General features: G+C 37.1%; 1 protein-coding gene across 10 annotated transcripts in view; it reads left to right on the top strand.

The window, feature by feature from the left end:
• The first annotated feature begins 780 nt into the window (after nucleotides 1–780).
• The window catches only part of SRBD1 (S1 RNA binding domain 1), a 114,478-nt gene continuing 87,906 nt past the window's right edge, over nucleotides 781–27,352 (top strand). For 2 of the 10 annotated variants that reach the window (XM_085543117.1, XM_015857536.3), the window contains exons 1-13: nucleotides 781–873; nucleotides 1,545–1,701; nucleotides 5,524–5,715; nucleotides 6,480–6,562; nucleotides 7,109–7,274; nucleotides 8,102–8,464; nucleotides 10,030–10,196; nucleotides 11,102–11,219; nucleotides 11,363–11,501; nucleotides 14,036–14,132; nucleotides 15,041–15,176; nucleotides 20,047–20,150; nucleotides 24,466–24,573. In XM_085543117.1, coding sequence (XP_085399243.1) covers nucleotides 6,480–6,562; nucleotides 7,109–7,274; nucleotides 8,102–8,464; nucleotides 10,030–10,196; nucleotides 11,102–11,219; nucleotides 11,363–11,501; nucleotides 14,036–14,132; nucleotides 15,041–15,176; nucleotides 20,047–20,150; nucleotides 24,466–24,573 — 1,481 coding nt within the window. In that variant the 5' untranslated portion in view covers nucleotides 781–873; nucleotides 1,545–1,701; nucleotides 5,524–5,715. Of the gene's footprint in view, nucleotides 874–1,073; nucleotides 1,290–1,544; nucleotides 1,702–3,290; nucleotides 3,338–5,523; nucleotides 5,716–6,479; nucleotides 6,563–7,108; nucleotides 7,275–8,101; nucleotides 8,465–10,029; nucleotides 10,197–11,101; nucleotides 11,220–11,362; nucleotides 11,502–14,035; nucleotides 14,133–15,040; nucleotides 15,177–20,046; nucleotides 20,151–24,465; nucleotides 24,574–25,642; nucleotides 25,835–27,352 lie in introns of those variants that run through there. The other 8 variants (XM_085543116.1, XM_015857537.3, XM_085543113.1 and 5 more) reach the window with 8 other exon arrangements.

The following is a 27,352-nucleotide window of genomic DNA, read 5'->3' as shown; positions in this document are numbered from 1 at the left end:
CTAGCAGCTTCCAAACTCCTATTAGTCAGGAACTGAACCTAGATGTTTTGCAAATAAAAGGACATGGCCTTTCCCATTGCAGCAGGCTCATTTCATATAGGACCACTGGCTGCACAGTACACAGCCCTCACCCCTTCATCTCTACAAGGACCACTGACAATATTCATCCTGCAAATAACACATCTTTGCAGATACTTGGTAGCCAGGAGACCTGCACTAAGACACCTCATTGCAACCTCAGAGAAGTAATGTGGGGTCAGAATTCTGGTTGAGGAGAACTGAGTGCACCCTCAGTAAGTTTGCAGACTAAATCAAACTAGGGGGAAGTGTTGATCTGCCTGAGAGCAGGAAGGCCCTCTGGACAGGCTGGACAACTGGGCCAATGGGAAGAGGTTCAACAAGACCAAGTGCTGTCTTCAGTCACAACAACCCCATACTACACTACAGGCTTGGGGAAGAGTGACTGGAAAACTATGTGGAGAAAAAAGATCTAGGGGTGTTCAATGATCACTTCAATGATGCTGAGATTCAGACTGTCCGGATCCGGAAGACACCGAGGCGGACCTCCGACCCCTACCCGTTCCCCAGGCCCATCTCCAGCTCCGCGGCACCGCAGGGACCGGCCACCAGCGCCCCCTGACGGCAGCCGTCCCTAAGCGGCCGCGTGGACCCGACGGGCCGGATCTGCTGGGCCGTCACCCCGCCGGCCGCGGGCAAAGCGAGGCGGAGCGGAGGGCGGGGCCCGCAGCGTTCCCTCCCCTCTGGCTGCCCGCTTCCTGCAACGCGGCGCGGCTGGCGCTTCCTGCTCCTCCCCGTGCTGCGGTCGGCTCCGCCGCGGCGGCCCTGGCGGCCCTTTCAAACGCGGCAGCAGGGGTAAAGTTTGGGGGCGCCGCCCGCCCTGTGGGGCGCTGGGCCGTGGGCAGGAGCAGGGCAGGGCTGCCGGTCTGTGGGCCCCGGGGATCTTGCTGGTCCCGGAGGGTTCTCTTTTGTTCCGCTGTTCGCGTCTCCTGGAGGGGCGATGCTCTCGGCCGGCAGCGTATCACGTTGCGGGAGGTGGTTCCGGGGTGAAGAGCTGGGCTCCGAGCGCGTAGCGGCTGTTTGGAGCCCGGTCGCGTCTCTGTGCCACCAAACCTAACGGGAGTGTTGCTTTCTGGCTGCCTTGTTGGGTTGGAGGAAGCCGCTAACACGCTGGCTGCTGTTCTGAACCAGAACAGCCCCCCCTTGCCTTGCTTGGGCTACTGTCATACTGCTTGTATGTAGTCTAGCGGTACTCAGGCATCCCTTCCGAGGTACCTTTCCCAGTTCAATGACAGCAGTATTTTATGCACTTGTCCTTTATGTCCTCGGGATTGATTCCTCACATCGAGAGGGACAAGTCAGGGTGAATTGTGCTCCCTTGGTGTGTAACCTTGACATATTACCATTGTGATCCTTCTGTTTCATCTCCAAGCAGCCATACACCTTTTCTTTTGTGATTAGATCTGAAGACTGCTTTCTGTATGTGCGTGCCTTATATGTGTCTGTCTCTGGCTTTAATTTTCCAGGTAGCTCTGGAGCCCCCGCAGTGTGCATCCTATCCCTTTCCTAGGTAGCCTTGACCGACTTTGTGCAGGAGAAAAAGTCCTTGGAAATTTGCTGTGCCGGCTCTGGTGTGCAGTACGCCTGGCAGTTCTCCAAGGTTTTGGCCTCAGGAGGATCGCTGTAAGTTGAGTTTATGTTTGAAGTACAACGTCGTTGTTAAAGGTGACAATAACCTTGTGGAACATAGAAAAATTTCAGAATGATTCCTTACATGTGCCTTGTTTTCTCCTCTTTGTTGCTTGACTCAATGCTCACGTTGTGTTTGCACCTTAGTTATAGCATGCAGTGGAGGCACTTTAAAATGATGAGTGAAATCCAACTGTTAAAGCCTTCATAGGGTTATCAGAGTGGGCCATTCAACTGCTGCTGCTAATAATGGTCTGAAATCCGCTTGTCATGTGGGATTTGTAGTGCTTTTTCTGTCCTGCTCCAGATGCTTGGTGTTATAATAAGCTCTTGGTTGGCTGGGACTGCATGCTTTAAGCTAACATGTAAAATGTTATTGTCTGTGCATTTTCTTCACCTTACAAAAGTGGAGGCAACAGAGCAGTGATTGAGAAGCTTCCTGCGTAGCCAGATTTCCTTCCTGTAAGGAACATGTTATTTCGAATTAAAACTTTAGAAGGTTCAGTGTTCAGATTTTTTCACAGGTCCTGGAATAAAATTACAAGTGTATGTATAGTTTGGTAGTTTTGTTTTGTAAATATTTTACCTTCAGATAGAAATACTTTGGGTTTTAAGATGCATATGCTTTTGTGGTCTTTGATCTCAGTATAGATCTTCTATCATGTATATTTCTCTTTATGAGGTACTTATGTCACTTCATGTAGTAAGGCTGTGTGATGTAAGCCTGCTATGATGACGTTTGCTTGATCATGCTTCAAAGGTAGAATATTTTCTACAATTTTTTTCCCTAGAAGATAGGGATGATATCACTATAGAAGATATCAGGGGAACAGTGGAACGATTTCTGATTTTGAAGGTAGTAGCTCTAACAGTTGAGCTACACAGTGTTGTAGTAGTGATGGGTTTTGTTGGCATATTTTTTAAATAGTGTTTTTGTTTGGTTTTCTTTGAGAGGCTTTTTTCATCTGATTCCAATTGTCCAGTTGTTAGGAGTTTAAGATGTTTTACAGATAGTTGCTTATGACACCTGGATTCACATTTGATGAAATTTACTTTGAATGGGCTGTATCTTTGCATGAATAGAGAGAATGGGAGGACTATCATCCCTTTAAAGTTTCTGAATGAAGCCTGGATTGCCCTTCAACAAAATAATGCCCTTATAGCCCTTGTCTGCTTTCTACCCTACAGGCTGCCTACATCTGTAATTTAAAAGCAGGTCAGTGGTGGCTATATGTTTTGTGCAAATTGATGCTAGGTTTCTGTAGAGTGAGGCATACTAAGAGCTATGCTGTCACTTTTCTTTGTTCCTGGTATGACCCAACTCTGATCTACACTAGCCTTATTTTAGAGAGTTAGTTGTCAGGCAGGGAGAAGCTGCCCTTTACTGCCCTTGGGATAACTGATTCATTATGGAGCTGTGCGTTCTGTGGAGAGAATAGAAGCGGTGGGAACAAGAGAGTGACCAGAGATGTATATTTCTTTACATAGCAATGATTTAAATAGATGAGTGATGGGGAAATGGGTAAGCAGAAGAATATTGATTTCCTTGAATGGAGAGTGAAGGTTCTGTGTTATGATTTCAGCCTGTTGCCTAGAAGATTGTGCAGGGACAGATCTGAAATGAAATCAGGTGGGTGTTAAAGTATTTGTGTAATGCAGAAGTATTTGGCTCTAAACTTAAGTAAAAATACTGTTGGTAAGATGGTTGTTAAGAGCTCTTTCTCAAGGGAAAGCATTTTTAATCACCACAAAACCTCTGACAAGCACGTAAAATAACTAAAAATAATATGCTAGCAATCATTACTTGGAGGTTTGCTGGCTTTGGCTGCTAGGGAGAGTTGCTAGAACCAAGCTGTAGAAGTTCAAAACACTGAATGGCAGGCCAGTGAAATGGTACACAGGGTAGTTAACTTAGTTGTGTGCCTTGCTGGATGATTCCTGTGAGTGCTGAGTATGGGAGATGCTGAGAATCCAGGCACTGCAAACACCTGCCTTAAGATACAACAGCACTGAACACAAGCTCAGGTAGGGGGGAAAAATGTTTATTCTGACTTCTCTCTGGCATAAATTCTGCTCTTAATTTTTCAAGAAGTCAGCTGTATAATTGGCTCTTCTGCTTTTTGGATTTGGGCAGTGAACATGTTTCTGTGTAAGCTATAGTTTCTTTCCTGAGGTAGAAACAGACTTCACCTAGCTGGAGGCTATGGAGAGGGAAGTAATAAAAGCAGTTTTGCCACTGATGTCGGTCTAACCAGGGAATATAATAATAGATGAGAGGCCAACTTCACATTGTCTTGATTCCAGTATGCTGTGTGGTGAGTGCAGGCCTTACCAATTCACTCAGCTTTTGGGAAAGAAACTTTTTTTTCACTTGTCATGAGAAGTCTGCTTCATGGAACACAGAATATCACGTCCAAGTAGTAATGGAGAACAGAGCAGGCAATAGCTTGAGAGCTTTGTTGTCTAGTCTGTGCAGTGAGCATTTTAGGTATCCTCGTAAAATATATCTGGGCGTGTTTCTTGAGTCTTCTTGACTTGCTTCACTTATAAAAAAAAAAAAAATAGCTTAAGCTTAAAAATTAAAATAAAATTGTTCATCATCACCAGTGGCATTTAGACTCATTGCTTTCTTGTCTTCCCTGCCTCCCTCTGCAGTGAATCACATAAGGACTGTTTTTCTTAGTCATTAACTGTGGGTGTTAGCACACTCTAGCGCAGGCAGCTCAGGAGTAAAATTTAGCAGACAGCTGTCTGACAATTTGGAATCACCAGCACGTTTGTGGACATAGGAAGATGATTCTATGCAAATAAAAAGAGTATATGTAGCAATGGCAGGATTATTTTTCTAGGAGTATAGCCACTTTGGTGTATACACTTATTAGAAGAGGAGCTGGTTTTGACTGGACCTCACCTCATCTTGAAGTGTTCCAACTTTTTTCTTGGTGATACCCCTTGCTCTGATGCCCTTGATGGTCTAGGGTATTCAGTTTTTACTTTGAGCTGTAGAGTTATATAATTCCGTTTTAGCTTCTGACCATAGCTTTTCTGTTTCACAGTTACTTAGAAATAAGTGTTGGACTAACGTAACTTGTGAGTGTTAAGTACAAATTAATTTTAAGTGTATGTACCAACACCTTCAGGAACAAGTTATTGTAGAAAATCTAGTAGATAAGCTAAACTTTTACTATTTAATTAAATATTATTAATCTATCAGAGGCCAGTCCTATCGCAGTGCATGTATTTGAGAACTGGCACATTACTGATGACTGTAGCAGAGGACAGGTTCTGTGCTGACCTGATCTTCTGGCCATACATGTATTTGGTATTTCTCCAGTTTTGTGAAGGACTGCAGCAAACAAAGGTAATCCAAATGAGTCCTGCCTTTTACTGGGGCTTTTGAGCACATTAAGTTAATGTGCTGAGTGACCAAATTTTGCAGGGAAATCAAAAGAGCAGTGTTATCTAGGGGGAATTCTCACCTCAGATTTGTTCCTTTTTCTTCCCTATGGTGAAGGAGTGATGATGAATAAGCTGTTTTCACTGTTTAAAAACTGGTTTACTACCTTCAAAAACTGCCTGGAACACTACAGAATACTAGTTGGATTAGCTGAAGTAGCTTGACTGATAGGTAATATATTTAATCTAGTGTATTCTAGTGAATACCAGTTTGAAAATGGAAAGAACTGTAAAGTTTGACCATTCTAAAAAGTGTCCCTGTGCCTGCAAAATCAGAAATCCATCTGTCTAATGCATTACTTATACTAGAGATCTTAGTTTTGCAAACATGGATAATGTTTTTAATTCTCCCTTTCACAGATTACAATATAAAATGGAAACGTTATTTTCATGCCCCTGAGGCAAAAGGAAGAACTGTATAATTAATTCAGGTCTATGATAATAACCAAGAGCAAAGGAAAAGGGAGAGCAGGGTGTCTGGGTGAAGTTGCCAGGTGCCTCAGGACTCCAAGTGAAGAAGAAAAGTCAGAAGAAAGCTAATAAGGTAATAAAGTAAGTATTTGTGTGTTCTGTGGAGATTTGTCTTCCTGTCATGGATCTGCATAGACCTGTGTTCTCACCATTCACACAGTAGCATTTCAGCCAATGAAAGAGCACAGGAGAGCTGACTTGTTGTTACCTCTGATATTTACTACGTACTTCTATGATACAAGCAAGCTTATAGCTTGTGCTAATTGATGTAGGCTTCCAGTAGTTCTTGTGCTATGGTGCCAACAACTGCCACTTAAGTAACTTAATTCTGGAACTGCTTTTTGAAGAATACAAGCAACTTTTGTTTTTAATATGCATGCAAGCAGCAACAGCCTTTAAAGATGAAATTCAAGATCTAAATGGAAAATCTTCTTGTAATACTGTTCACATCAAAACCATATGCTAGCTTACATTATTGGATCTTATTTTTATTGTTCCTTAGAAGACTGATGGAGGCAGGATTGGCACAGTACATAACACACAGCAATACGTCTGAGAACCAGTATTCATTTTGCTAGGGTAGCTTTACGTGCAGCTGGAATAATTATCTGCAATTGAGAAAAATAATTTAGTGCTGGTTTGTTTATTGGCTGAGTTGAAATCATTGTTGGATGTCTGCTGCTGTGGCCTAAATTCTTGGGTACTACGAAATGTGAACTTACTCTGGAGGAGTTTTTTGATTGGTGAAGACGTTGTAAGGACGCACTTGGCAGAGAATTAAAGGACTGAATAAGAAGCTAACTTCAACCAAATGTTTGATTTCTCTCTTCTTCACTCTGTTTCAGATGACATCTCTACCAAGGAGGGTGAAATCTGAAGCCAAAGCCTCTACATCAGAAGTTGATGAACTACCCTCGTTTCTTAATTCGTAAGATCACTGCTTTCTTAGAATGAGGGTTTGTTTTTGTGGGTTTTTTTGGTTGTTTTTTTTTTTGGTGTGTGTGTTGTTTATACATTATATATATTTTCTTTGGTATTTATTTTTTTGCATATATGTTACAACAGTTTTCATCAAAGGTTTGTACTAAGCTTGAGTGGTAGAATAACACTCAGTTTCTGGGAGGTTGGATAAAAGTTTTAATTTGTAAAACTTCAGTTATAAACCACGAATTACTTTTTATGTTTCGTGTTTGCAGTGATGATGGGATGAAACTGAATTGATACTGTTTGAACCAGTTGTCCAAACAGAATCAAACATGTATGCATGGTAGTGACCACCTTCAGGAAAACTTGATGAATTGTTCCAGCTATGAACTCTGCAACAGAATCAAAGACCTGTGTTCTCTGAGTCTGCCTTCTTTCTGCTCACTTTTTCGGTTCCCTTTCTTTAATGTCAGAAAACACTCAGATGATCTTTCTTATGTACTTTTTATTTATCTGTCTAACAGTATTGTTTACTTGTTTGTTTTTCCAGGAGTTCTGAATCAGAGGAGGAAGAAGAGGAATGGGAGCCAAAAAGCAAAACTACCAAGAGACCTCGGTTGCAGAAGAAAAATGAGGGAAAACCTAAAAAACTTGCTTCTCCACGTTCAGGAGTGGCTGGGAAAAAAGTCAAGAAGGTAGCAATAAAAAAGGAAATGGTGAGTGTTTATCTGCAAGCAAGAGATATTTAATGTTTGTGGAGGGCAAATAACATGCTCAGAATTTTTCTAACTGTGGTTCACTTGGTTGTCTGACTGAACAATTGGATCATCTAATTCCACTTTTACTTTGAACATTAAGTGTATATGACAAACATGGCTTTCTTGCATGCTTGTATTCCAAATCTAAAAGCCTGTTCTTTAAAATTTTGACCAATGATTATTGACTTGGTTTTCCTTAAAAACCTCTTTCTACAACAAAAATAAAAAAACACCTCTATTCTTTCTATAACAGAACCTACGCATTAGAATGTCTCTTTGTCTCTAGTTTCTGTCTTGTCCCTTTGATGTCTTCTATGTTTTTACCAGCTCAGTGCCATGACAAAAGAAGCCCTGTAGTTAAAAGTTTCTTTGCATGGTTGTTCAACTCAGTAAGGATAGAAGCTTGTAATGACAAATACAAGATTCTGCACACTGTATTCTATTAGAAGTGTGCTTCCCTGCCACGCTATCCCCAATTTTGTTCAGATTAGTGGAGGTAAGCACTGTAGGTCAATATCTTCTGAAGGAGAGCCCTGGATAAATCTTGAGCGGATAGTTATATTTGATCTTGCAAATCATAACTCTGTTTGGTATGTTTTTCCTTTAATTTCTTCCACACAAGAAATATTCCATGTTACTTGAAGTCTATCTTGGCATTTCCCTGCCAGACAGAGACATCACTGGAGAAAATATCTGGTTTCAAATGTTCTGTGGTGTTAATTGAAATGTTGTTGAGCTAGTTTATATCAGTCAGTGCTTAATACAGTTTCACATGTTCTTGATAGGATGTATCATTGCCTATTGCTCCTGCAGAAGATAATAAGGTACAACTTCAAAAGCCTAAGGAGGAAAATGTAGGCAGTAAATTGAACACTTTAAAGCAAATGCCTGTACAGCCTAAAAAACGTGAAGTAAGTCCATTTCAAGGAATGAACGTAAAGAATTTAGAGAGTGATGAAAAACCTTCGACGAGTGCTCCTGTAATAGAAAATCAAGTGAAACATGAGAAATCTGAGGAGGATTTTGCATTTGATGAACCACCTTTAAAAAAGATGAAATCTGCTACGTCTCCTGAAGGAAAGCCAGTAAAAAGTCTAGGATGCAATAAAGTAAAAGAAGAATTTGAAATGAACTGGGATATTGTACAGGTATGAGATCTTTTCCTTTTCTGAAATGTCAATGTTACAATTTCCTACACAATTTGAATTCGCAATCTAACGTACAATTTTGAATCCTCTTGACATCAGTTGGAATGTCAGAGTCGTCATGCTGTGTAGTACTCACTTAGCTTCTGATTACATTGTCATAATACATGTATAAATGTTGCTTGATAACTTAGAAGTTCAAATCTTAACATTATTCTAACATCTATGGCTTATGCAGTCCTTAGTACAAAGTTCGCTTGTAATAGGTTCCTGCATATTTTTCCCTTATCAGCACATGTGGTTGGTTGTGGTGCTTTTTTTTTTGTTTGTTTCTTTTCTGGTAGATGTAGTTAAGTGAACCTCCTACAGGAATGCACGCTGAAAGAGTTGGGATTTCAGAATTTAAGATTAGTTAGTGTGGAGCATTGTTGTCAAGGTTCACCTGATTGTGTATACCAACTTGCATTACCATGAAGAAGGAATTAATAAAATTAATAGAATCATTAGAGCTCAAAAAGACCTCCAAGATGATCAAGTTGATTTGTCAACCCCTCACCACCTTGCCTGCTAAACCTTGTCCCTGAGTGTCACATATAGCTATTTCTTGAACTCTTCTAGGGACCGTGAATAGACCACTTCACTGGGCAGCCTGTTCCAGTGCCTCAACTCACTTTCTGTGCAGAAATTTTTCCTAATATCCAATCTAAACCTCCCCTAGTGTAGCTTAAGGCCATGACTTCTCATCTTATCGGTAGTTATCTGGGAGAAGAGGCCAATCCCCACCTTGTTAACTTTCAGGCAATTGTAGAGAGCAATAAGGTCTCCCTAAGCCTCCTCTTCTCCAGACTGAACATTCATAGTTCCCTTAGCTGCTCCCCTTGAAACAACAGTGACATCAAGGGAGATAATCATGTTTGCTTTTGTAGGATGCTAACTTTGGAGCCATTCAAATAAAGACAGCTCTCATTCTCGGAGACTGACTATTGCTATGGAATGCTTTAATATGAGCTGCATGGGAATAGATTGGGTATATCCTATTCATCATACTCAGTACTACCTGCATAAAAAGGTAGAAAATTTGATTTGTCTTGAAACCTGTAGAAACTAGCATGACATTGCTAACTATTGGCAGAATGGAATTAGGATCATCTTTGGGTTTCTTTTGCTTTGTTTAACTGTGAGATACTTTGATGCTGGCTTAAAAGGAACAGTTTCAGGATTTTTGAGTTGGATGGTTTGTTGTCTTAATGATTCTTCTTTATAATTATTATTTTCTTTAAAATTCCTTTTCCTTTTTACTTTTTTCTTCATTTATTTATTTATTTATTGCGGTTACAAGAATTTGGAATCCCTGATTGCTACACATCTGCTTTTGAAGTACTGGTTGTGGTGGTTGGGTGCATGGGGAACCTGGCAACCTGTTTTAGAGATGACAGTAGACCCTGCTGGTTGATATGCTATTCTGGATTTGGCTTAGAACTTGAGTAAGACACCATTTAAAGTAATTTATTGCCTTCCTGAAATGTTTTTTAATTCGTTTTATTTATTTATTTTTTTGCTTGTGGCAGGTTTTGTCAGATAGAACAAATGTTGAGCCGTGGGTATGTGCAAATTTAATTCGTCTCTTTAATGAAGAAAACACAATTCCTTTTATTGTTCGCTATCGAAAAGGGCTCATCAATAATCTGGAGGCTGATGCCTTGCGAGATGTGCAGCAAACATTAGAAGAGCTACGGTAAGTAAGCTAATAGTAGGAGGTATCTGGAGAAGGAGGTGAGTAGGTAGCAGCCTGTAACCCCTTCTTTTGACGTTTTGTACACGCTGCAATTATAAAGAAATTATTAAAGAAGAAATTTTAAAGCTGGGGTAACTATCCTTGGTGTCTTGTCTGTTGTTTTTTTGTGTTTTGTTTTTTTTTTCACTCTAAGTAACAAGAAATCTAACATCATTTTTAGTCAAAGAAAAAATAAGTTATTAATCTGCCTGAAATTTTAGTAACTTGCAGAACCTGTCAATATGTAGTTCAACTAAATGCAAACTGTACCCTTGAAAACTACTAAGAGTCCTTCAACTCACTACCTGGAACAGTAAAGCTTCTAGACATGGGTACTACTTGAGGTTGTAGTGTACCAGGAGAGTGGGTTAAACCATCCTGGACCATTGCATTTGGATGTACTCATACTATGTTAATATCCTCCAGGAAAAAATTCTTTCCAAAGAGGAAGTGTGGCCTGAGATAGTCTGAACAAGTTATTTAAATCATAACAAAATACCGTCTGCAGTAGAATATTGTCACAGGTACTTTATGAAACATCAAAGAGCTTAAAACATGGTACCTTGCACTTGGTGCTGCAAAACTATTTTGATACAGACTGCAGCTATTAGTGGTCATTGACATAGATTTGTCTTTGAATTAATATTCTTGAGGCCGTTGCAACATATTTTGATAGGATTTAAAATTATTTAGAGAGAGAGAATAATAGGAACTCTTTTTTGAGTTGTCAAGTTTTGAAGATTAGTGTGAGATTCAATCTTGAGTGTTTTCTGATGCTTTAACAGTGTACTAGATAAGATCATAATTAGAAGCCACTTCAATCTGCTATGAAATGTGGCTGATAATATGAATGTCTTGTATTTTAGTACTGTTGCTAAGAAGACACATACAACGATACAGAAGTTGAAGAAAGAAGGGAAACTATCAGGATGCCTATTTACATCATTATTAAATTGCAGAACTTTGGAAGAATTGGACCATGTGGTCAGTATGCTAGTCTTTTTTTTTATCATCCTTAGTTTAAACGTATCCCCACATTACTAAATAGCACATTAAGTAATGCTGATAGTGTGTTTTAAATATTTCTTTGCCTTTTAGTAACGGTGTTATTTTTGTTTTGTTTTAAGACTACACCTTATAAAACGGGGAGTAAAGGCACCAAAGCCCAGAGGGCCAGGCAGCTGGGATTAGAACCTGCAGCTCTTTCTCTCCTGCAGAGACCCATGGAACTCAATCTCTTCTCTTATATTAGACCCAATACCAAAGGTAAACACTTTGCTTTCTATGAGCAGTAATAGCCTAAACTTTTTGGTAGTTTTTATGGTGGGAATTATTTTAATTGTACGTAGGTTATTGGAAGTTATGCAGCTACTTTAAATTCCAGAGATCTTAGAATCATAAAATCCTTAATGTTGGAAGGAACATTTAAAAGTCATCTAGTCCAAGTCTCCTGCAATGAGCAGGGACATCCACAGCTAAATCAGGTTGTTCAGAGTCTGATCCAGCCTCACCTTAAAGTCTCCAGGGACGGCCCATCAAACACATCTCTGGGAAATCTGTTCCAGTGCCTCACCATCCTCACTGTAAAAGACTTTTTTGCATCTTTTAGCAAGATACAATAAAACGTACATTTATTGCCATAGCTCCCCAACCTCTCCTGTCTTTTTACATTATAAATAGTATTTTTTCTCGTAATGTAAGAGTCAAAAGTCTGGGAGATGTGATAGTCTTAAATCTATATTTACTGTAAAGAGAGAGAAATGTTACTTTGTACCTGAGACATCTCTGTGATTCTGCTTGTACTTGAATATCAACTGAAGTTTTAACTCTGGCTGTGTAATGAAGAGGCTTATGCTTATACTGTTGACTAAATTTAATCAGAGTATATTTTAGTAACAGCTGATCTTGGTAACTTAGAATGAGCAGGTGAGATGTTGCTGTAATATGGCAGGGGGAGTTAAAGAAGATTTTTAATCTCTGAAGTTCGAGCAGCAGCTGAAGCAATCTGATTGCTGCATATAAAGACTGCAGAATTGTTTCCTTGTGAGTGCAGTTATAGGTGAATCTGTAGGGGGCAATCTCTGACAATAAAACATGGAAATTGTTACAACCTTCTGTGTGGTGTTAAAGTGAAATTGTTTTTCTTTACCCTCCCCTGATACTTGCTTTTTGAATTTGAACATAGAAGTGATGAACTTCCTTGTGGGGCTGATTCTGACTCTTACTACTTCAGCTGTTCTGTTTTATTTAAATATTATTTGTAAAATGTTCCCAACTTTGCATTGAAAAATCAGTTACCAACCACTCTGATTAATTAGCTCCTATTAATTTTTTTAAAAAGAAACATGTCATTATTTCATAAAGTGATAGACTACAATGACATATTTGGCTATTCTGGACTTAACAGGGGCCAAATTAAAATCTTCATGATAAAAGTTCAAATAAATTATGTAGGGGTCCCTTAGACGAGAGCACTGTTTGTTGCAGCATAAACATTTGAATTTTTTATGTCAGTATATTTACTTTCATTTTTGATTTAAAAATAACGTGGTTGGGTTTATATAATCATTTTAATTTGAGCGGAGCATCAGAAAATGTACACGTTTGTATGTATATGACTATATATATACACACAAAAATGGGATCACTCTTATCAACTTGGAAACTAGTTTGATAGCCTGTAATCAGCTTGAGATCAGAGGGAATCTTTGTTAAAGGGATGAGCGGTTTGTTGTGCAGAAAAGTTTTCATCAAATCCCAGCAGTGAGAAGGGTGCCTGCAGTTTCCTGTTGGTTACGAATTCAGTAGAAATATTAGTTATCAGCTATGCCCTTTTTTTTTTTTTGAATGATATTATTGAATTCCTTTCAAGATACTTCTAGGCTACCAGAAAGCAGTTATAAATCACGTGTTTTGTGGGAGATGGTTAATCCAGCACCTGCCAGCATAGAATTTGTGCATTTTGTTCTGAAGCATTTGACCACTGCCAGGAATAGAATTATATAGATTGATTTTTTTTTTTTAATTTTTTTTTTTTCTAATAAAAGATTTTATTTCTTATTCTTTTATTTATTTTGTTCTGGTGATGAACAATTGCAGTGTGAGGTGGAATAATGTGCTGTCTAATTTAGTCTTTAGAAGCGAGGGATGGTTCTGTGTGCTGGAAAGCTTAAATGATTCTGCAGGTGATTTGTCTGTAGGGATACATTTTGTAACTTCACTCTGAGCAGTGTTTTGTGGGAGAAAGTGACCGTACCTGGACCTGAGAACTGTCACTGTACAGTACTCCTGCTATAGACCGAAGGAAGTATAAAACTATTAACAGAGAAAGGGTAGAATTACCTGCAAAGATTTGGGACTGTTTACATATCAAGAGCAAAATGTGTGAACTTCTACTGTGATTGTCTCATTTTATTACAACCTCACAAATTATACTTCAGTATTCAATTTTACTAATGGAAATAATTAATCTGCATTACAAATGTAAAAATTTGTTAGTATCAAACGTAAAATTATTACTTTTAATGTCATCTCAGTTTGTGAGACTGCATTAATCAGTTTATATTCATGAAAAATATGACGGTTTCAAATGTCTTGGGTAATTTATTTAAAAATAAATTATTTAAAAATAAATTACCAAGAATTCTTCATCTCTTCATCAAAGCTCCTTTAAATCTGATAGATAACTTGCATGAAATTTTTTCAGCTTGTATATATTTTCTTAGTGCTTCTATGTTTGTGTATTTTTATTAGCTTTTTTTTTTTTTATAATTATTCTTATTTTTTTCCTCCCTTCTAAGGGCTTGCAAATATTCAGGAAGTAGAGGCTGGAGTTCAACATATTCTAGCAGATATCTTTGCTAAGGATAAAGATACACTGGATTTTATCAGGAGATTGTAAGTTTAAATTATACTTCCTAAGCTTTCTAGGTTACACAGTAAAATTCAGTCTCCTAGCATGCAGGTACCGATTTTCTAATAATGTGAAAATAGTGTTACTGTAAGGTTACATTATAGCTGTTTCTTCGCTTGTGTTGGGACATTATTTAGCATTTCTACCCGTTTTACTGTCAGTGGAAGAGAAATCTTTTCTGAATGTAGCAAGGTACTGTGATTCCCAAGGACTGAAAAGTTACTGGAGTGTCCAACTTCATCAAAAGTCTAGAGCACAGTGATGTGATAGTTTCAATGAATTGAATGTTTTATAAAGGATATCCCATTGTTACTAAGATGTCTTATTCTTTTGACTAGTAGAATTGGTCATCCTTTATTGAATACGCAGTTCTTTGCAGATATTTTTTTTGATCTAAATTGGGTATTACATATACAATAATCATAAGAAGCATTTAGGAGGTTATTTTTGGGATCTCTGTTACTCATAAAAATAAAGCAGTGGAAAGTTCTGTGGGTGTTTTGTGCTCAAAACAAGAAATAAGTTCTGAGATTCAAATGAAATCTTGCATTTTTATATTGTAAATGACTACTGTAGCATTTTTTTTGCAACTTCTCAAAACCTTGTAGAACAAGTTGACCAAACTTAAGTACAGATGATGGCTTTTGACTGTCCATCCATTTCATGAGAAGGCAGCATTCAGCTTCTCCTGATGTCTCTTTGAATTTCTTCTCTTAGTCTGTTCCAAGTCAGTATATGTCATGTCAGCCTCAGCATTAAAGTCTGCAAGCGATTACGGAGTTGACGTAGTTTATAATAGAGCAAACTTTGGTTTTTATTTAATACAAACACTAATGACTTTTTACAAGTTTCATGCTAAAATAACTTAATAATGTTTGTTTCTTTCATTCAGATGCCAGCAAAGATACATTTGTATCCAGTCAGCCTTGGCAAAAGTGTCATCCAAAAATAGTAATGAAAAGAATATTGATAAATTCCAGCTATACCATGGATTTTCTTGTAATATAAAGAACATTCAGCATCATCAGGTATACCTACAAATTATTTTCTTCTTATAATTGTAGTTGTAGCATGGCTAACTTTGCTTTTGGGTTTTGTTACTTGAAACTGATTTAAATGAGTCTTGAATTTTTATTTCCTGTTACCTAAGGCAATAGAATTTCAAATTCTTCTTGACACAGGTCTGAGATGTTAATCTCTTCATTAAGAAACATGACAGAGGTCCGTGTCTTCAATATGTCTATTGTCTGTTTTACTGAATGAATATGTATTGGAATTTCAATACTGGTGTGATTTATTTCCAGCATGTGTGCCATGCTCACCTTCCCTTCCACCAGTGATGAGTCCATAGCAAGTGTTATCAGGAGAGGTATAAAGGCAGAGTGATAATTTATCATTTTACAGCATGGAAATAGGATGTTACATAGTATTGGAAGGTGCTTGGTTAAGTTGTAAGTATTTGAAGCAAGCATTTGGTTCTAAGCCTATCAGGTTAAACTGGTGAAAAGTGTCAAGGGAAGATCCAGAAAACTGAAATTGGAGGTGATCTACAAAAGTAGCTCTTGTCAGCAGCAGCTTATTGTAAAAAGTAAACAACCCAAACAGGCTCAGTGGAACTGTGCACTGCTCCTGAAAATGAGTATGTTCTGCATGTCATCAACATTCCCTCCTCTGATACATCCTTGAGTTATCCTAAGCCCAAGCCCTGATCTATATGGCTAGGAAAAGTAATGGGCTACAAAGTAAGCCTACTGACTGAAGATAAACTGATGTTTTGTAAGGCTGCCCCAGTTACTGCACTTCAAATGTTGTAGCGGGATACACTCAATACAGTTGTCAAGGCCTTTGCTCAGATTCATCATTAATCACCAAGTGATTTGTCTTCTGGTTTGGTCATGGTTGTGTAGCTTTAAAACAAGCAAAGAACACTCTCAGCTATTTCTAGCCAGGAATATCCTTTGCCTGCCTTATTGCACTGCAAAATATCTATCGTATACTGCTTTTTTTTTTCCTCTCCTTGCCATTTTAAAACTGTGAGATATTTGAATTAATAAAGGACTTTCTTGCATGTGTTGAAATGAATTTATTATGAAAAACATTTCACAACATGAATGTGCTAACTTCATACTCACCTCCTCCAAGAAAAGACAAGGCAAGAAAAAATTACATCTTGTTTGGCTCCTCTGCTATTGAATGGATACTTCAGCTGTGAAAGACTATATAGTTTTTCCTGCTCTAAAAGCTTTAGGTGTTCTGTCTTCATATGCAAAGTGTATAGGGCATACAAGTATTTTCTGATATGAATTACTTTTTGGGCAAGGCATCCTTTTCCTCTCCCAATTTATGTGAGGAAAACTGTTGCTTAGATGGAGACAGGACTCAAAACCAGATTTCTCAAACCTGGTTGGCACTCTGACCCTGTGGCTGCATTGCTTATCATCCAGGATGTTTACTGATTTTGTGGTTTTGATGTTAAGATTAATTCAGTCTGTTTTGGTTTATTTCTCCTTTTGTCTCTCAGTAACCTTAATGCCTCTGTGCCAATTCCTACTCTCCAGTAAAGAAATAACCACAGTTCTTAATGCTGCTGCTCCTGGATGATTCTGCAGACCTACTTGTTGTCTTTCATTTCCAGTTTATTTCTATTATTGCCTATGCTAATGTATTGATTACTTCTCTGGCATAAATCTTTAAGTCAGTTGTTTGTACTTTACTGAGGCCATGGGTATGTCAGGGCTTGTTTATGCTAGACAAGAAAAAGAAAAAAAACAAAACACGTGTACTTTGCGATTTAAGTTGCTTAAATATTTTATTCTATTTTTTGTTGATTTTTGCTTCTCTATTTATTTTCCAGTTAATTTCTTTAACTTTTGTGTTTTGTTGATAAAATAAAGGAATAAAAATAGAAAAAACAGGGCTGTTGTTTTCTTCTAATCTGCCATTTCTTCCTTTAACCTACACAGTAGAATTGCAGTTCTTGAAATCTTTCTTATAACTTTCAATTTCTTTATTACCCAGCCTTACTACCTTGCTAATACAAATGATCACTTTTTTCTTTGTTTTGAACCTTCCTTTTTTAATGCCTCTGTCTCTGCTGTTTGGAAATTACGTTGTTTATAAAGCCTCCTGTACTCTCTGGTGACTGAATACTAAGAAACATTTCTTTTCTGCTCAGTTAGAAGTCAGCTTTAAGATTGCCTTTTTAGATGGTTGCGAATAAAAGATTCTGTATAATACTGCACTGAAAATGAGCACTGAGTAAGGGAACGCAGGTCATTTTGAAGGCCTGTGTACAACTTACTCTGCTCTAGAGTGTCTGTGGTTAAAGGCAGCAGACTAGTGTCACACATAAGAGGACAGACTGTCTTTAAGACCAAAGCATGTGAAGCCATGAGAATGCCTTTAAATCTTTATTAAAAGGTAGAATGATGTGCAGTAAGCTGTACTTGGGTTCTGTGGTTGTGCAGCTGTGTGCATCTGTAATTGCATGTGTGGCAGTTTAGTGTTTTCTTTGTTTACTGAAAGGCATGATTCTGTGTGTTGAGACATACTGTAAAATAATTCGGAGAGATGGAGCCAAGATTCCAACTGAAAAAGTTAAAATACTGAACCTGAAAGACAAAAACTTTTTTGTATAATGAGTCCAGCTCCAGGTTTTGACACAGCTGGATGGCTGTGGGTAATTACAACTGGAAGGTTTTGCTCTCAGGAAGTTTAGCCATGGTTCCTTCCTCTGGCAGCAGAGAAACCAAATGGTCTCTTTGAGGATGTACAAATGCTTCCACGACTAAGGAAAATGTCCTTCAGGAGTTAACTTGATTTTTTCATCTGTTGTGCATGCCTTGAAGTTGCTTTCCTCTCTTTGGAAAAGGCTGAATTTGTGGGAGGAAAAGAATTTATTCACGAAGCATAATGTTTGAGGCAAGTGCTCTATTTTCAATCTCATACTTAAAAAGGAATTGGAAATTAATGTCCTTGGCAAAATATACAAAACTTAGTGAGTGTAAGTAAATCTGGGACATAGAGGAGAGCTGTGAAATAGGAAGGGTTTTGCATTTTTCTGATAAACAAAATTAGATTTGATGCATTTTGCAACTAGATCCAGTTTTTATTCTTGCTTTAAACAGTGTGTATTTTTTTTCTCCATTAATTTGTTTCCTGGATCTGTTCCAGTCTGGATTAAAAGCAGTCTGTTTTCCAGAACTGAAAAGTTACTTTTGTCTAGAATAGTTGTGTTGAATGTTAATTAAATAATAATAATAAATACCCTTGTTACCTTAAAGGGAGGAATCGATCAATTGAGTACTGAATTGAGCATTTCTGAGACGATAGTTCTTCTCTGAGCACATGACTTCAAAGAGGAGAGTCAGATTAGCTTTTTTATTATGAGATTAAAAATGTAAGAAAGCAGTAGTGCAGTGCAGCTGTTTTAAGTTCAGGTGACTGGCACATTCTACAGACAGTGCCCATACACAGCATGTGATGTAAATCTTGACCCCGCTAACAGCATAGTGAATGATGACATTATAATTCTATCAGATGCATTCTTTGTCCTGAGCATCATTTTGATTTCGTTTTAGTTTGACATTTAGCTTTCTCGCTTTTTTTAAAATAAAATCAGAATAAACATGAAAGCATTTGATTTGTTAAAATGTGTCTTTCTAATCTCTACATGAAAACATTTGCTTTGGCAGTCAAGGTACCAGATGCTATAATATTTCACATGCAATCTTTATTATTAGCTTTGTTGTTCAATGATATGTCAGGCCTGGTATGTCACAGGAGCAGTAAGGCTGAGGAATATAAATTGGTACTATGTCCTGGAGTCATTTAAAACCATTGTATTTAACATATGTGACATGTCTGAGTTAGCTAGTGATTGAATTAAAGTTCATGATTGACACGGAATGCTCTGTTGTGACAGTGCTTAGGGCCTGCTACGTACAGCAACATGTGTAGTAATATGGGAATGTCAACTTGTAGCAGATTTCTTATTTTTATTTTTGCACTTTTAAAAGTATTTTGGAAGGGAAACTGGACTCTGAAAATGTATTTTGTTTGTAGCTGCTTCTGTTTGTTTGTGAAAGACCTTGGTTGGTGAATTTCCCTGTAAAATGCTAGAAGGGCTGCTTCAGCTGGCTATAACTCATCTTCAGGGTGAGGGTAGGCTAGGAGATAACCACTGGGATCCACCACTTGGTTGTCATCCTGGTTTTAAATTGTGACTTCCATTTGAAATAAAAAGCTGTATGCAGATACCACTTCTGCAGAAATTTATGTTCAGAACACGAAGGTGCAGTTGTGTTACACAAGACTTCCAGAAATATGTGAATACACTGTAAGGCTGGAGCCTTAATATCTATAACATGCCTGTAACATTTTCAGTTGTTCGTGACCAAAGCGCAAATAGCTTAAATTAATCCTCTTTCAAATGAAGCTGATCATTTTTGTGTGTCAAGTTCTGATACATAATTAATTTTAAATTAGTGATGCTCTTGGGAAGCAGAATGAAGCCTAAAGCATAGAACTAACTTTGTTCTTCTTATTCTGATTGCAATCACTTTTTTGATTCGATTTTGAGTTTTAATTTGTCTTATTAATTTATTCGACTGAATCAGTTTATGCTGACTTGTGCTTTTAAGGGTGTTTAAGATAAAAGTGGATCTCGGGATTGCAGACTCAGGGAAAAAGGCATGCTTTGTTATGCCACAGCATGATTTAATCTGTGTTTAAATTGTGGATGTTATCTGTACAACCTAGTACTTGGTGAACTGATTTACTGTACCACCATCATGATTTGCTACAGAATGTCAAGCAAGCGCGTACACAAATGTTGATAAGTTTATCTTTTGGATATTTTGTGTGTCATCTGTCTCTGCCATTTATGTTTGCGCTCAGATTCTGGCCATTAACCGAGGGGAAAATCTGAAGATCCTGACAGTGAAGGTCAACATTCCTGACGGGGTGAAGAATGAATTCTGTTGGTGGTGCGTCAATGAAAGGTCTGCATGGATACATATTCTTACAGAAATGTTTTTTAATGTTTTCTTTTTTTTTTTCTTTTTTTTTTTTTTTACTGTAGACACCTACATGCTGAAATGTACCTCGTGTCTTCTTACATTAAGAGTCCAATTTAAACAACTGCTTATTAGATGAAACTAACATATGGGTAATTCTTACTCTACATTTCCCACTGCTGTGGCATTACAGACACACACACACACACAAGTGCCTTTGGCATTATTTGGGGAATTCTGGCACCATTCTTCAAGCAATTGAATTTTTAAAAAACAAAGACATGATGAAATGTGAATGTATTTTTAATTTACAATATGCATCACATCCAGTACTCTTTACTGAAAGGAATTTGAAGAATCCACACTGGAACGTACTTCTAACTTCTGAAAAATAACTTTGTATGCCTGATGATAATGATTAAAGACTGCCTCAAATTTTAAATTAGGAAAGAATGTAACTGAATTCTGTGTATGTAAAGAACTGCATTCATTGATCTGGTTAAAAAAAGTCTATCAAGTTTAACTGACAACCTATAAGTGGCTCTCTTCAATCCATAATCCTCACATTCTTTGTGACTTGATTCTTGCGTTCTGATCTCTGGTCATTTCAGAAAAATGAGCTCTTAATTCTGGGAGATTGTCTTATTTCTTGCTTATTTGCTCTGACAAGTTCCTTTTTACGTTTGTAGTGAAACGTTTTGTGTTGCATAATTTTTTGATGAAGTTTTAGTAGAATATGAATTGTTTTGGGCAGTATCTCTGTTACTTATTTTCTTGGAAACTGCACTTCAGCTTAATGCTTTCCATTGAAGAATATTGTTGCCCAAACTCTGCATTTTCCTTGCATGCATGAAATACAGATTTATCTTTTTTAACTGAGATATGGAGCATGGTTGTGAGGATGTTAGAGAAACCTTTAACTTTGCCACTTAAAATTCAATTACCAAACAGAGGAAACAAGATGGGGGGGGGTGAGGGTGGGGAGTGAAGGCCTTTCTAATATCTAAAAGCAATTATTTTTATTCTACAATAAATCCAAGAAAGAGTCGTGGTAAAAATGTACCCTTTGTCTCTGAAAGACTTATTTTCATTTTGACAGATAATGTAATATGATGTAGTACTAACAGGAAGTTATTTTTTCTTAAAGTATCAGGATTAATAAACACACCTAAGGTATCAGTTTAGTTTTAATATATTTAATGGAATTTCCATATTCCTCACGCTGTATTTTCTGTAGGCAGAAGATGACCGTCAGTCTTGCTTTTACTGCATCTGTGAGCTACAGATAATGGAACAGCTTGTCACTGTTACACAAATTAAAGTGGGATGAAAATTGGGATATTTTTGGTTGATTACACTTTTGTGAGTCATTCTGAGATAAAAAGAACATTGACCTTGGAAGTGGAACCACTTATTAGTACTTAGCATTTATTCAGCTATACATACTCATACTTTTTACTATTTAAGGGCAATTACTCCAACACCAGAGAACTTCAGAAAGAATGATTTTTGATGTTGGTGTGTTAACGTCTGAGACAGATTCTCAACTTCTTCATTAACATGACTACTGTTACCAAATACACAGATATTTCTTACTTAATGTGCCTTCTCCTTTACAAGCGTGGAGGTGACAGTCCAAGATTTGAATTACTTTCAGTGTGTTCGTTTATTGGTTAGAGCAGAAGGTTAAGACACTTGTTTGGGATAAAAATTTCAAAGTTTTACCATGGTACTTTTTCAGAAGTTTGCAGGCATAGTCAGGTGTAGAACCATAAATCCTACCTTGCTACCAAGTCTGACCAGTGTTCTACTCTCTAGACTGTGTCATATATTGTTTATTGAATTAGTAGTAAATAGACTGACCTTTACTTGTTCTTCTGAGGCTAATATTTTAGTATTGAATACCACAAGGATAAAAAGTGGGTTTGAAAGACTAGAATTCTTCATTGCTGCATTCAGCTCTGTGCAGACATTTTCTATGAAATCTATATTTTCTTCACAAATTCAGGACATTCAGTTTATGCCTGTAGTAGCATCTATCATTTCTTGAAATATGGGATTGCATGGAAAATTCACGAGTACCCTTATACTAGATCTTGTAGATTGAACTTCTCTCCCTGAAAACAGCTTCTCTGTTAGTTGACAGTGTTTAGGAAGTGGGTAAATGAGCAATGAGAAGCTGCTTTGAACATAAAGGTGTGAACTTGTTCCAAAGTGGGATTGAGCCCTTGGAAGTGAAGTTCAGGATCTGACAATGTTTTTGTTCCATTTCACATGCTGTGTAAAGTCTACGGCACAGGTTTTACATGAGATCACTGATTTGGTACAAGTTTCACATGATGTTTTGGAAGAAAATAAAGCTCTGCTTTCTGTGCTTCAGGTCTAAAAGCCTGACTGTTCTCTTCCTAGAGTAGTTGTTAATTAACATTTGTAGTCCTTAACATACTCTCCATTAATTTTGTTAATGTATAGTTTCACCCTTTGAGGTATATCAGTAGTCTGAGCCATTTAAATTTATGGTGATCCTTGTAGGGAGCATGTATGCACACAGAGATGATGAGTGGAGTAGGATATTACTCACATGGAGCTTTGCTAAATAGGGCTTCATTTAAAGGGCTTTTGTCAGTTCTTGATGAAATAATTGAGGAAAATCTACAATTAGAGTAAAGCTTAAGTATTATATGCGCATGCTTGTAATGTTATAACAATAAATTTTTCTCTTCCTTTACGCAGTACTGGAATGATTGAAGTACAGTATTTGCTATGAATTGAAGTCACTGTTTGGCTATTTTTTAATTTGTAGCAATTTAGGATTTTAGTAGAATGTTGCCCGTCATTTTTAGTTGTGTATATATATATATATATATATATACGTAATAAAAACATCTGCTGTGCTAACCAATTTACAGATAAGATGTAAGCTAGCTAGCTATAATGCGTAGAAGAGAAGGACTAAAAAACTACCAGTTTCAAAATTGATTCTTATTTGCTCTGAAGATACCTTCTGGGGGGATGTAGTCATGCTTTACCACCTGTATGAATTTTATGTTTATTGAAATGGATGGCAACAAGGGAATTTAAAGCCTTTGACAATTTTACATGTGTATGGAAAGAGTCGCTAGTAACAAAGAAGTATAATACATCTTTTTGCAAAAGCTATTAGGAAAGTGATGAGGTCATGTGGCTAAACACTTAAAACTCTGAAAGCTGTAAAACTAAATGGTAGGCTTCATTCTGCTCCTGTGGCTGTGTGTTGAGACAGCGTTGACTTCATCACACGTTATGTTACATACACTTAAAAAAGAAAAGCTGTCTTGGGAAATCGTGGAATTCCCTTAAATTGCTGAAAAACTGTCTGGATAGGAGCAGTCGGTTTAGGAGTCTTAGTATTTCTGAGTGAGTGCAAGTAAATTAAACAAAGTCAAAAGTTAAATTCAGTCCTGTTTTTCTTTATAAAATGTATCCAGACATTTAAAAATGTATTTCAAATCCTTTTGCAGTTAGAGACCCAGGCGTATGAAAAATACACCAAGGGAAGGAAACTCTGAATGTTAGCTTTGAAGTTGAGGTATACTTTAGTTCAAAATTTGAATAGTAATTGTTCCTATGAATGCTGTGCAAGTTCTCTCTAAAAAACTGTATACTTTGAAGAGTTTGGCTTAGAAGATGGTGGGAAATGATCTTAGTTCTGTTGGATATTTCTTATTGAGAATTCATTTTCTAATTGTTTGGGGCTATTTTATTTGTTTTTAAAGTGGGACTGCTGCTAAATGGGTAGATTTTTATTAAACTTGAATAGAGTACTCAAAGCGTTTGAAATGGTATTTGAGTTTGATTTCATTTCTATCTGGACACGTTTGCCTTGTATCAAGAGCTCTGATGATGCTCAAAAAAGATGTTTCAGCATTTTTTTAAATGTATGAAGGTTTAATAATTAACACAATGTTAATCGTTATATTGGTCCAAGTTTCTTATTCAATTGAGACAGTTCAGTTTATCAAAGTGAAAGGTAATTCTTTAATTATTTTCTTTAAATTGTAAAATATCATTGCATTCTAACACAAATAAGAAAATAAAAATACAGGCTTCCTACGTTGTCTGACAGCAGAACAAGAGCTAGGTATGATTCTAGTCACATTTAAAACCATTACTTCATTACTTAATTATTGTAGTAATTTTGCAGTTTATAGAACATTGCATTTTAACTCTCAATTTAAAAGGCTTTTTAAGATTCCCTTTTTATCTGAGTTTTCATGTGTTTTTGTTTTTTTTTTTTACTTGTTTTTCTATTTTTATGCAGATGGAGACCAAAGCAATTTTTAAAACCAGAGTTAATGAAGATACTTCAAAACTCAGTAGAAGATGCATACAAACGCCTTATATATCCTCTCCTTTGTAGAGAATTCAGGTAATCCCAGAATAAATGCATATTTTCATACTACTGAATTCTTAACAATTCTCTTTAACTTGTTATTAGAATAACTTTTATACATTTGAAAATATTGGAAATTTTTTACTTTCCATATTTTCAAAACTATGTATTCTTGGTTCTGTTGATTAAATATGTGACCCTTCTTGGTTTAGGCTAGGATAAAGAAACCTGTTAAGACACTTGGAATGTTTTGCGAGTTTCCATCTTTATGTATTTAATGAAGAACAGTATGGAGTTACATGATCATGATAGAATTATATAATTATCTTCATATTAGCATGTAAGTTTTACGTTGCTGAATTTCCCCAGGATCTCTTAATACTGAAGCAGTGTCAATTACATTGTTCTAACACCATTTCTTGTTTAAAAGAAACTAGCAAAGTAGTTGCTGTGGCTGAAGGTGTGCATCGTGTTGGCCCTCTGCAGTTTGTGGTAGATGTAGTAGTTAGTGTTAGTCCTATTTGTTTGTTTATTTTAAATTGTAATTGTCTGTAGAGAAGACAGTATTGTTTCTGGCGGTACTGTAGAAATGATGTCATTAGATTGTCGCTTGTAAGACTTATGTTGCTCTGAACTGAAAGGAAACTCTAAGCTCAGAGTCTAAGTAACAGTAGATAAGGTGTTTTTTGTGGTGAAGTGTAAGAGTTTACCACATAATTGAAATGACTGAATATGTCAGGAAGCTTACTTTCTAGAATTGTTGTCTTCAAATGAGGTGTTGTATTGGGCTTGATTTGTATTTGAAGTTTCCTTTATGGCTAGAGATTGGATGGTCAGACCACATATCAGATTATTCTCATGAGAAGGAGAAAGGTCGTGCTTCCCAAGTTTCATGATTAAAGGCCAAGATGGGAAAAGTAGCAATGCCTGTTCTTCCTCTGAGGATGTAGCTGGCCAAAAGCACATTCCTGCTACATCTTACCTGTCCATATTACAACTGTTGTTTTTTGGGTTTTTTTTTCCACCCTTCTGAATTAATCACAGCATGTAAGATGAAATGAACTCTGTTCCTTCCTGGGTAAGAATAGGCTTTCTTTTTCCCCAGAATCACCTGGCAAGAATATTATCAGATTGGCTAGCAGTACTGATGGTGTGATACTTACTTTGTGAATGCAAGAGAAACTGCCCAGGCATTGTGTTTGATTTGGAAGAGGCTTCCTGATACTTCAAGTTTTAGAGCTGTTTTGAAGCAGTTCAACTGGAATGTATTAAAGAGACTTTATTTCTGAGATCACATATGTTGAAATTTGTGTTTGTTATTCAGCATAATATGAAACTGAAATTCTCAGTCACATTCTGATATGTAGTTCTTCCCTCCCAGTCTGGCTGTGCTCTTACATTTTGGTTCAAATTAGAGCAGTTTTCCTGGCATTTGCTTCTCAGGAGCATTGTTGGATGAATGTTCTATGTTCTTCCCTGCAGAACAGGACTGTCAGCTAATGTTTTGAACAGCAGACATTTGTCATGGCTTTTGGATTTCTTCACTGCAATCTGCTGTGTTTGGTCATTTTTTTGGCAAGTGCAATTGCTTCACATCTTTTGTTTAGTCACTCCATGGTGAGCCTGTGTTTTGTGTGGTTGTTTTTGTGTGTGTGTATTTCACAGTTTTTCAAAGTGCTGAGTTGGCTCATTTTTGTGACCTTAGTATCTGTAGCTGCTTGAGGGGAGGCACTATCTATTGTCTGACCAAAGTGGGGAACATCTCATGAACAGTGTGTGCAAGTATTGGCTTCTGTCAAATGAGTGTGAAAGTATTTGTCATTCCTAGCCTTCTCTGAAGTCAAACTGTTATTAAAACAAATAAATTCGAACCCACCTGAAAGGTAAGTCTGATGTCATAAAATAAATAGTCAAACTGTAATATAATGGTTCTTTTTTCATCTTTTTTTTTTTTTTTTTCCATGGCTCCTATCATGGCTTAATACATTTAACCGTGTATTCAGATTTTAACAATAACAAGGGGTATCGCGATTAACATTATGAGGGCTACTTCAGCAGTAGGTTATTTTGTGTGTTAAAAGAACAGAAAGCCTTGCAAAAAAACCCAACTTATTTCCCTACTACTTTCTAGATGAGGAATATAAGGGATAAATTTAAAGAATACCAATCTTTCTGTTTATTCCTGAGTGGTTGCTTGTTTATATTTTACTCATTGTGATAGTTTGGCACGATTGGCAGTGTCTGACTAGAAGAAGCTGAAGCTGCTCCCATGGAGAAGAATGCATAGAACGTGCCAGTATTATTCCTGGTCCATAACCACTTAACCCTTGTCCTTCTTTTATTCTCTTCCCCCACACCAGGAGCTGATTTTTAGGGCTCTTGGGAAAGGCTGCTAAAATACTCAATACCTACTTTCAGCATTAATATCTGCAATCCACCCCATGCTGTTCTTTCTCTTTTCTTTTTATTGACATTAAACATTTGAACAGAAAGTTTCCAAGAATGTATTGAAATTTCTAGTGCATCTAGTGATCAGAAAGATAAAATATGCCGGCAAGAGTTACCTTATTTATTGTTTAATTTCCTTTCTTCCACTCTGTCAGATACCATAATTTCTTATATCTGGTATAATAATGTCCAGTGTTGCTTTTGGCACTTTGAAATACATTTTATTTTGTTGCAGTCCTTCATGGAAGGATTCCATAAGGATTTGATGCAAGTGATGTGGCATGGACATTTCTTAATGTATAATCCTTTCCTAATTTTCCATGCTTTCTTTTAAAGTGAGTGCTTTCTCTCCTCTGTCTTCAGGGAC

This window comes from Coturnix japonica, chromosome 3 (genome assembly GCF_054131305.1).
Source record: "Coturnix japonica strain WE chromosome 3, WE-NBRP24, whole genome shotgun sequence".
Lineage (NCBI taxonomy): Eukaryota > Metazoa > Chordata > Aves > Galliformes > Phasianidae > Coturnix > Coturnix japonica.
Note: the sequence above shows the minus strand (reverse complement) of the source record. Positions and strands in the feature narration are given on the sequence as shown.